Source organism: Otolemur garnettii, unplaced genomic scaffold (genome assembly GCF_000181295.1).
Source record: "Otolemur garnettii isolate 467f Iridium unplaced genomic scaffold, OtoGar3 scaffold00130, whole genome shotgun sequence".
In the NCBI taxonomy this organism is placed as follows: Eukaryota; Metazoa; Chordata; class Mammalia; order Primates; family Galagidae; genus Otolemur; species Otolemur garnettii.
Window position 1 is genome coordinate 1993736 of NW_003852525.1, and position 11067 is coordinate 2004802.

The 11067-nt window shown below is 36.8% G+C and overlaps 1 protein-coding gene across 1 annotated transcript in view; it reads right to left on the reverse strand.

Annotated features, from left to right (window-relative positions):
* The window catches only part of ADGRL3 (adhesion G protein-coupled receptor L3), a 372824-nt gene that overhangs the window by 21047 nt on the left and 340710 nt on the right, over window positions 1-11067 (reverse strand). Inside the window, exons 21-23 of the mRNA XM_023518203.1 lie at window positions 6738-6863; window positions 5873-5969; window positions 3461-3502 (exon numbers count right to left, since the gene is read on the reverse strand). Coding sequence (XP_023373971.1) covers window positions 3461-3502; window positions 5873-5969; window positions 6738-6863 — 265 coding nt within the window. The remainder of the gene's footprint in view (window positions 1-3460; window positions 3503-5872; window positions 5970-6737; window positions 6864-11067) is intronic.

Genomic DNA, 11067 nt, shown 5'->3' on the forward strand with positions numbered 1-11067 from the left:
ACACACACACAAAATAAATAAAAATGCTCAACATCTCTAATCGTTAGAGAAATGCAAATTAAAACTACAATGAGATACCATCTAAATCCACTGAGAATGGTTTTTATTAAAAAGTCCCAAAACAATGGACACTGGCGTAGATGCAGAGAGAGAGGAACTCTTACACACTGTTGGTGGGAATGCCAACTGAGCAAGCATTTAAGGTTTTCTTTTATAGATCCTGTCAAAACTTTATAGTAAGAACCTTTCCCCCCTAATTTACTGGAAAATCAATATCTAACAGATCTCATTTTGCCACATTAATGGAAAGTTAATTCTGAAATTTATTTGGCTTTCTTGGGTTAAAAATTAATATATTAATAGCACTGTTTAATTATGTGACCTAGCACCTCACTTTTTAAATCTGTCTCTATTTTGCCTTTCGTATTATTAAACTGGTTTTCCTAAAACAGATTTCCTTGTTTTATTTTTTCCTCTTCTAGTAATGTCTATGGATAACATATACAAAGAGAAAAAATTAACAGAGAGAACACTGTTGCTTCAGTTATACGTCAAAAATATAAATAAGAAAATCGTTGTCATGCTAGACAAAAACATATCGGTGGAATCTCCAAAGAAGGTTCGCTCATCCATAGGGTACTTTTATCTGCATTCATCAGATGAAAGCATCATAAAAGAGCATCATAATAGCTCTTTGGTTAAAACAAAAAGAATCTGTTATACACGCTCCTCCGATGTGTCAGCCTTGTAAGTACTACAGGAACATTATTGATTTTGCAAATTTCATAAAACAGATGTCAGCTTATGTTAGGAGCCGGTCAATATTTACAACCAGTGATTTTATAATTCTTCAGAAAAGCAAGGCTTTGGGACAACCTGGCATGTTTTGTGCATGGAGGCTTCATTGTATTCACGGACAGTAACAGAGTACAGGGAATGAGTGCGTGCTTCACCCTAGCCGGTTCCATTTGTGTAAGTCATTAATCACGGCTTAACACCACTTACGTTTTTTCATTTGCATGTTTCTTTAAAACTATAAAAGCAAAATACCATTAGAAGCCTGAACATTAATGAGATGGCAGGGGATAGATGGGGAAGTTTTTTCTGCCTCAGTGACCAGCCTCCTGGGAAAGATAGTGCAGGCTCTGAGAAGACATGAGATAACCAGGACTCTGGCTCACATCTCTGCTCCACGACATAGACAGTTATTTAGCAGGACTGCCTGAACTAATCTAACATTCTCTAAGCTTCTGAAGGGCAGGACACGGCTCAAAAGAAAAGAGAAGGCAATGTTTGCTTATATTATTATCCAAGGTAGGGACAAAAAATAGACTACCTTTATTTCTTCGATATTAAGACATGTTTACAAATCAAACGTATTAAAATATAACCAAGCAGACGTAATTTGCATTTAATTTCTAACTTAGAAGCAACAATTTAGTTTTGTTCATTTATTCTTTCTGTTAGCCTCAGCGCTATCTTAGGTAAATTATTATTTCTTTTATTTGACATTCAAGTAACCACCTCATTCCTCCTGCCAATTTCTGGAAAATAAAAAGGAGAAAAAACCTTCAATAGTGAATGATGAATTTTAATATCTGATTGCTTTAATTTAATATCAGATTTAATATCAGATATCTGATAATATCTGAAAGCTCTGGCAAGGACAAGTCTTCATTCATTAGAAAATATAAGTGAACTTCTGAATAAAATAATAATTATAATAGCTCTTATTATGTGCCAGGCCCTGTTCAAAGCAATTCACACATATTAACTTATTTATTCCTCTCAAGGACCTTCTGAAGTGGGTACTATTTTATTGCTCTATTGCATACACCCTGAGAAGTTAAGAAATGTGTCCAAAGTCACTGGATTAAAGTGATTAAAAGTGACTTTGAATCAGTGTCCATTCTTAAGACTGCTGTGCAGAACTGCAAGTCAAAATGAACTCTGTACAGGCTGGGCATGGTGGTTCAGGCCTATAATCCGAGCATTCTAGGAGGCCGAGGCGGGCAGATCGCTTGAGCTCAGGTCTCGCTTTGAGACCAATTTGAGCCAAGTGAGACCCTATCTCTACTAAAGAGAAAAAAAAAGAAAGAAAAACTGAGGCAAAAGGATGGCTTGAGCCCAAGAGTTGGAGGTTTCTGTGAGCTATGACACCATGGCACTCTACCCAGGGTGACAGCTTGAGACTCTGTCTCAAAACAAACAAAATAAAACACACATGGGCTTGGCTCACAGTGAACCTTTGTTAAATTCTTCGGTAATCATCATATTATAGCTCCCCTAAAGCCCCTTCCACCTGTGTGTGCAGTGGTATTAGTCCAGTAAACTTGATAGTACTGCTGGAGTATTGGCCTAAAGGAATTCTAGATTTGCCTGAGTATGTAGCCTTGAGGAAAAAAAAAATTGAAAATGTAAAGAAAACATTTTGAGAAATATCTTCATAAAAATAGATATTATGAAGGTTTAAAGAGATGAGGTGACCAAGCAATAAACTTACAAAGAGAATAAATAAAAATTCGTACTCTCATTAAAAATAATCAATAAATCTTCCAAGGTTTCATGGGATTCCAAAGAGTAAAATTCCAATAGTAATCAAGTTTGTCACAGGAAATATAGAAAGAAAGTTGAACACAGATGACGTGAAGAGTTGGTTCAGGAATAGATTATTAGTGACAGTTCAAAAAAACAAAACCATGGCCAAGTAGTTTTGCCCTGCAAGGTGTATTCGTCATTCTTAATGGATCCAAAGATGCTATTGATTGATTCTCATATTTAAGACTAGAGGATGAGCTATCCGAAGTTTTAAAATAACAGCACTTTGTTGAGTTGGGGAGTGGAATGAACAGGAAAGCAAACCTAACGTCAAAACAGAACTGACTTTTAGATAACAGCTTGTAGTTGAAGGCCCAAACTGTATCAAAGACAAAAATGAGAAATTTGATAAATCTAACTTAGAAAGAAATGAAAATGGGGTTGGAATTAAAAAAAAAAAAAGGTAGCTCCAAGAAATTACGAATGAATGGGGGGGTGGTGCCTGTGGCACAGTGGGTAGGGCACCAGCCCCATACACCAAGGGTGGTGGGTTCAAGCCCAGCCCTGGCCAAACTGCAACAAAAAAGTAGCCAGGTGTTGTGGTGGGCACCTGTAGTCCCAGCGACTAGGGAGGCTGAGGCAAGAGAATCGCCTAAGCCCAGGAGTTGGAGATTGCTGTGAGCTGTGATGCCACTGCACTCTACCAAGGGCGATAAAGTAAAACTCTGTCTCTAAAAAAATAAAAAATAAATAAAATGAATGAATGGGAAGATAGAATACATGAAGATGTAAAGACGCAACGCCTCAGAGTTTTGTTTTAATAATACAGAATGTAATCTTTTGAAAATACAGAACTGATGAGTCATGTTGCTGGGGTGACCGAGGTGTTTGTCTGAAAAGATGAATCTCGGGTGTCATCTACTTAAATATGTGACACACGGCTGAGTACAGGGAAGATCGGACCCTGGGAATAAGACAAGGTGAGACAGGGAGGTTAAAGGCCAGGTTCACAGAGATAACACGAAGAAATAGAAGTTGAAGTACTGCCCTCATCTAGGACAAAAAATAATGAGATGAGAATAAAACTCGGAGGTTGTGACTTGGGATATACATACAGTTAAGCAATACAGAAAGCTAAGAAGATCACTACGATTCCTAGTGCCACCATCAAAATCAGTCCTTGAAAAAGAAGAGTATGTGTTTCTTTGAAAAAGATCACCACCCAGGCAAGCTTTGAATTAGCAGTTCAATTAAACCCCCTAACCACCACCCAGAGTCACCATTAAAGTAATTTACTCCTCGTCACAAAAAAATTTTAGACCTTGCCTCTAATGGCTTTAGAAATGTCTTTTGAAACTGCAGATCTTAATAAGCAGACCTATGTATATAACCAGTTAATATAAAATGTTATTTTCTTTAAATATATTCAGTTTGGCCCAACCACCCACATATTACTATATTTCTAGTTCACGAATTTCTTGAGAAGGAATTAAATAGGAAGAAATTACTAGCAATGTTATATGTGAGTGACTGTAAGGTCATAAAAAATTATCCATGTAAAGCAGTTTTTCCTAAAATTATATACTTACTATCAGTGCAAACATTTAAATAATACTACACAAGGTAATAATTTTATATATCTTATCCAGCCTTATAATAGGCAAATAAACAGTGCATTGTTTAAAAGCATATTACTTCATCCTCTGTTTAAAAAATTATTCTATGGCTTTTATAAATGTAAGAATTGTCTACAAATAAATCCAATTGATGAGGGTAGTTTCTCTATGGGAACATACTATGTCATCTTCTCTAGGTATGAGATTATTTAAAGAATAAAAAAAGTCACTACAGAAACAAATTAATTCCAATAAAAAAGTCACTACAGAAACAAATTAATCCCTAGGCTTTGGAGGCATTTGTAAGTAATTTTCTCTCTCTGATTGTCAAAAATTAAAGTATTTACATTTAAATAAATATCCAAAAAATAAGCATCAAAGCAAAATTGAAAGAGGGAAGATTACTTGGGAGACTGTTTAACAAAATATATTCTAGCAAATAAAAAGCTAATCACAAAACGAAACAGAGGAAGGTAGTTACTTCATTTTAGTGTATTTTCTTCCTAGTTGAAGGAATAGTCCTACTAATTGTCCTTATTAGTCGAGCCAATGTGATCTAGATAATTCAAAATCCTCACTGCATTACAGTAACTATATCGCCGCCCAAATAACATAAGAAATGCAATTAAGCTCATATTAAAACATGGATCCCCGAATCAAACTCGATTTCGATTTTCCTAACTTCTTTTATATAAATTAGAGTCAACCTATTTGAGTAAAAACGACAGCATCAGCGTTTGGGTCTCTGTTGATTATAAGCCATAATTATTACATCATTTGTTCTTAAGCAGCATTAAAAGTAACAAAAAGTTGATGGAAACAGATAGGAAACAAAGTCTAGTTTGGAGGTAAGAAAAGAATGTTGATCGTGATAATAACTTAAGTTCATACAAAAGCCACTGTCCCAGAGAAAACTATGTTATAAATACGTGCCATTGCTGACTGCAGGATGATCTGGCTGTGCAGAAATGTAGTCATTTTTACTTCAGTTAAATTAATGCCAATCATCCCCTCACAGCCCCCCACCCACACCCACGAGGGAGAGGAGAGAGACAGCAGGCAGCATGCAAATAATAAGAAAAAATCCACCACAAGCAAGACAGTGAATTAAGGGAACTTCATTTAAAAAATCTAAGTGATGTCCAGGGACCATTTTACCCACCAGCACATGTGCACAAAGAGATTACGGTACACATCAAAGTATTTTTCCTCCTTGATATTTAAATATTTAATATTATCCAGATAATTCTTTAAGGTATTAAGATTAGATTCGAGTTCTCCCCGAAGTACACAGGTTGCCTTAAGTATGCATTAGACGGTATATTTTTAGTTTCACAAAGACTGTGAAATTGCTTTAGACCTGAGACAATGTGGGATTCTATGATGCTTAGCAGACTACAGAGCCACATAATTACACATTTTCACTGCTTCCAGTGAGCCCTGACAGCTCACCAGTTTATAGCAGCAGCAGATGACTAGGAAAAGAAGTTTCTCATTTTCTAACTTCCTTTCAGAAAGGATTTCCTGAAAATTCAGGATTAAAAAAAAAAAGTGGCTTATGAATTATGGAACCCACTGCTACGCTCAGACAGGTTTCATATCCCTGCAATAGTCCTATCACGGGGACCAGGCTCAGACGCTGAAAATCAAGCAACGCCTTCACCAACTTCTTCAAGTCATAGGAAAAGTAATAAATATGAAAAACCATTTCTAATTACCTCTGTTGAGTGACGCTGAACTGTTTATATCTCCGGTAATAAAGGAAGACTCGGACTGTTTTCGGACTGTGTCATTCCACATTCTGCGGATCCGGCTCTGGGTGGGCAGAAAGAAAATGAATGTTCACACAAATCATCCTTTTTATTTCTGTCATAGTTATATGAGGCCCTTGTTTCCATCATCTGGCAAATAAACAACTTCTATGGACTTGCAAACAGCAGCATGAGAACGTTAAAAGCAATATTAATGTTAACACCTGCCTCTGGGCCAGTGTATTTCTTAATGCCCACACCAAGGATAATCAAAACCATTAAAAAGGAATAAATGAAAAATATTATCCCCACTTAAATATGTTGAAGATATATAGAAGTGTGCTCGAGGTGGTTAGAATTAGAAAAATGTAGTTTCCAAAGCAAAAACAAATGATTTACCTGTGTCTTTGATGGGACTAGGAATGTTTAAACAGGCATTAAGTTGCTAGTTTTACTAACAAAAGACTTAGGTTAGGAAAACAGTATCTTGCAAGACAGAGAAAGAATACAGAATATTATTAAAATGTTACTGAACTTAGGTTTTCCATAGCTTTTATGAGGAGATCAATGTCATTTTTAGAGACATACTATCCTCACTTTTCTCTCTTTTGAAGGAAATAAGGGTAGTGGGTACGTTCCTCTTCATCACTTCAGCAGGAAGTTTTATAGGTAACGGAAAAATCTTACATTATCATTTACATTCTTAAATCCAAATTTCCAAGTGTTGGATAATGCTGTAACACCAACTGATGGGTTAAAGACTTGGGGCAGAAGACAGCAGCGCTCAGGAAGGACAGCAACCAGTCACAGAATACGGGACAGACACGGTTACCTGTGAGCCTGTGGAGTAGCGCCCGGGAGTTCGGGAACCCGAGGTTTTCCCGGAGCCCATGGAGCTCTCTGTACTGTTCCCGCTGCAGCAGTGTGTACGCAGACACTTCCCGTACTCTTTCCGTACCTGGTCAATTAAAGAGCACCTTCTGTTAGCCAGTCAATCCTTTCAGCTAGGAACTCAGGGATAAAACGTACGGGAGTTTTATTTTTAGATAATGCAATTATTTCCTTGCCCCAGTGGTTTAAGAAAGTCTGTTCAGCTTATATTTTACATATAAAATAATTACGTTCCTCCTGTTAACCTTGCAATTCTGCAGAATAGGGGCCTTTTAAAACACAGACACAGAGACACACACAGAAAGACACACAGACACACAGAGACACACAGAAACACACACAGAGACACACACAAAGACACAGAGACACACAGACACACCCACAGACACACACAGACACACAGAGACACACAGAAACAGATACGCAGAGACACACAGAGACACACCCACAGACACAGAGACACACAGACACACCCACAGACACAGAGATACACAGACACAGAGACACACAGACACACCCACAGACACAGACACACACAGAGACACACAGAAACAGACACACAGAGACACACAGAGACACACACAGAGACACACAGACACAGAGACACAGACACACACAGAGACACACACAGACACACGCACACACTCTGTTCCAATCACATCATAATGGTACAGGCAGTCCCCGAGTTACAGACATCTGACTTACGTACAACTTGCACTTACCAGCAGAGGCTACTGCAGGTAACAGGTAAAAGCACCTGCTCCAACTTGCATACAAATTCAACTTAAGGACAAAACCTACAAAACCAACTCGTCTGTAACCCCCGGGACTGCCTGTCCTATCTCGCGGTTCAAAGAACACGCACTGCAGCTCCTTCACTGAGACACAGTCTCAGTGTCACAAATTTGCCAGAAAACAGCCTGTTGGTGCCAGGGCATCGTAGCTACTGTGAGGAAGTGAAAGGGAGCGGGTGAAGGAGGGGGAGGGAGACCGAGGAGAGAGATAGACAGTACTTAAACAGAGACAAAGGAACACTGGGGGTTAAGCATTTCTTTTAAATCCATATTGCTTTGAAGTTGATTTCTTTGAAAAGGGGTCCAATTTTCAACTTTAGAATAAAAAAAATTCAATATATTTTAAATGTATTACCTCCAAATAGTTTTATTCAATAATCACAGAGAAATATAACTGCTTTTCTTTACAACATTGCTGATCAAAGTATTAATCCTAATTGTAGTATAAAATTACAAGGAAAAAAAGGACACACTTTTTACAGTTGATGTTTTAAAGCAGAGAGATATATTGACTTGGGGGAAAATATCTATCACCTTTAAAATTTTCATTATTGCTTGTTTAATCTGACCAGGCATTGAAAAGTAAACAGCCTTAAATCATACCTCCACTATCAATAACAACAGCAAAGGCACACCCTATCACAGTGGCTATGCAGTCACAAATTCACATGATTCATTAACTCCGTGTACATAATTCTCAGCTCTTTCTATATTTAATTTCATGAGTCCATAATTTCTATAATTTATAACAATGTCATATTCCAATATAACTTTATTTGGAACAAAGTTATGAATATATGCTTTTAAAGGAAATGTTATTTAGAGTCAAAAACAAAAAAAGGAATATAAATGATATACTAAAATTACTATTCAAAATGAAATCAGGAGGCCAGGTGCGGTGGCTCACACCTATAATCCTAGCACTCTGGGAGGCCAAGGCAGGTGAAGTGCTTGAGCTCAGGAGTTGGAGGCCAGCCTGAGCAAGACTGAACCCCATCTTCACCAAAAATAGAAACATCTATCCAGGTGTCATGCAGGTGCCTGTAGTCACAGCTACTGGGGAGGCTGAGGCAGGAGGATTACCGGAGCCCAACAGTTTAAGGCTGCTGAACTACGGGGGCTGCCTTTGTTTTCTTTAAAAAAGAAGTTAAGTCTGTTACTTATTTGTGTGTTTCTAAGATGTGTGCGCTTTGGTGGAATGAGGAAACTTCTCATTATTAATCCCTATCTGCCAGAAATTGTGCTTGCTGCCTCCCTCCCTCCAAAATGACTCTGAGGAACAATTACGACCTTTGTTTTACAGATTAGAACACTGAAATGCTTTAACAATGAAAGTGAACTTGAGGACTGACAAGGTTAAGTGATGTGCTTTAGGTGAAAAAGTCCAAATTTATGAGTGCTCTAAGCTCAGAAAACTCAAAGGTGTCACATTCCTAACATTCATATATGACCTTGTATATTAATACTAATATACTGTATATTATTATTGTCATTAATAAAGTAATCTGAAATATTATCTAGCTCTTTGAATCTGAAAACAATAGAGCAAGCAACTTAATTAGAACTTAAGAAGGCTTGACACAATCTCTAACTAAAGCTAAACGCCTCTGACAATAGTTTAGCGATTTGTACTCAATTTACGAAGCACCTCCAAGAATCTAAACTTTGATAACTCCCCCCCACCCCAATGTCTCACCTAAGGCACTCAGCAAGACACATGTTTCTTTCTAGATGAAATAGTGGTTTTTTAATGACTTAGACCTAAACAAATATTTTGGTACAAGGAGAGAAAGAAAGAACCCCTCTCCTTTCTGCTATAAGAGCAACAATATTGAATAAATCATAGGAATTTATTATGGGCTATTTGCACATTCCAAGAAAGATTAAGTGTTTTGAACTGACTTATATCATCAAGTTATTTAGTGATACCAAGCCCTACATTAGCTTCATTACTTCCTGAATCACTGTGTTCACTTTATTCTACTGTGATTTGACTTGAAATAGCAAGCATGTGTCTTAAAAAGAAGAAAGAAAACAGATGCCATGTCCATGACACATTTCCCTTAGATTACAACAAAATCGCTATTTGTTCAACATTTACATATTGTAATCTATTTGACACAGTGCTCCATTCTTGATTATCCCTATCAGGCGATACCTTTTTTCAGTGTAAGGTTGTTCTGGAATATAGAATACAGCAAAAAGGGGCAGTGCCTGTGGCTCAAGAAGTAGGGCGCTGGCCCCATGTACCGGGGGTCATGGGTTCAAAACACTGCCAAAAAAAAAAAAAAAAAAAAGGAATACAGTGAAAAGAATTTACCTTACTAATGAAATATTTCTCTTATACACTCAGGTCAGAAATAAGCTATCAGAGAAGATTGATAGTATATCAAATATTTGAGTGGAGAACAAAAGCACAAACAACCACTAGAATGTCACTACTGGAAAAATTCAGGACATAATTATATAATCCACACTCAGAAAAGACTGGCAATTCAAAATGTTGACCAATCAAAAACTAACCCAATGAATTAAAACATTTCAAGAATGAAATATTTCCAGCTTCTCTGATCAAAATATGTGAGCAACTACATTAGCCATGGTCTATCAGTTAAATTTAATCCAATGGCACTAAAAGAACCCTCCTAAAACTATTTATATACTTTCAAAGATAAGCACGTGATTTTTATTATTTTTGAATAAGGAAGAAAAGCAGCCAGTGCTATCCCATATTCTCTCTTTTTTCTGATGCTGGGTCATGTTCTTGACACCAAATAAAAATGCCACCACGATTTTATAATTATTCACAGCACAGAATTCACGAAAGAACGATATGCGTATTACTTACTATAAAACAGAAGTTAGCGTCTCCTTTGGGCCTTGGCAAGATTTTTCATAGGGGGTAGATAAGTCTATATTTTAGGTTTTGTGAGTCGAGAGGCAAAAGTGGGGATATTGTATACGTACTTAATTGAGACTGTAAATGTAACCATTTGAAAGTGTCATAAGCATTCTTGGCTTATGGGCTGTGAAAGTAAATCGTGGCTAGATGAATTTGGCTCACAGGCTGTTCTAATGAATCACAAATTGAACTCGATGACTTACATATTTTAAATATAACTTATTTTAAGTATGCTAAATACGATAAAAACTCCACAGTTGTTTTAGGTCTTGAGGTGTAAAATCTCCAGGTGGATATCAAAAGCAATTCCTAGCAAGGCCAGTGATGGGCTTATGCTCAAATAAGAGAAAAATAAATAATAATTAAGAAAACTCCAATTAGGTATTGGCTAATAAGATATACAACCGAAATAACTTATGTGTCAAGTACAAAAAAATATCATTTTCTGCTCTGTAGAAAATTTTGAGATTAATTTCAATATTTCTCTGGAAATTGGTAAAGAACTAATAAAGTAAGAAAATTAAAAAATTATGTTAGCCCAAACTTCCAGCTAATGATGTCTAAAACAAAGATGT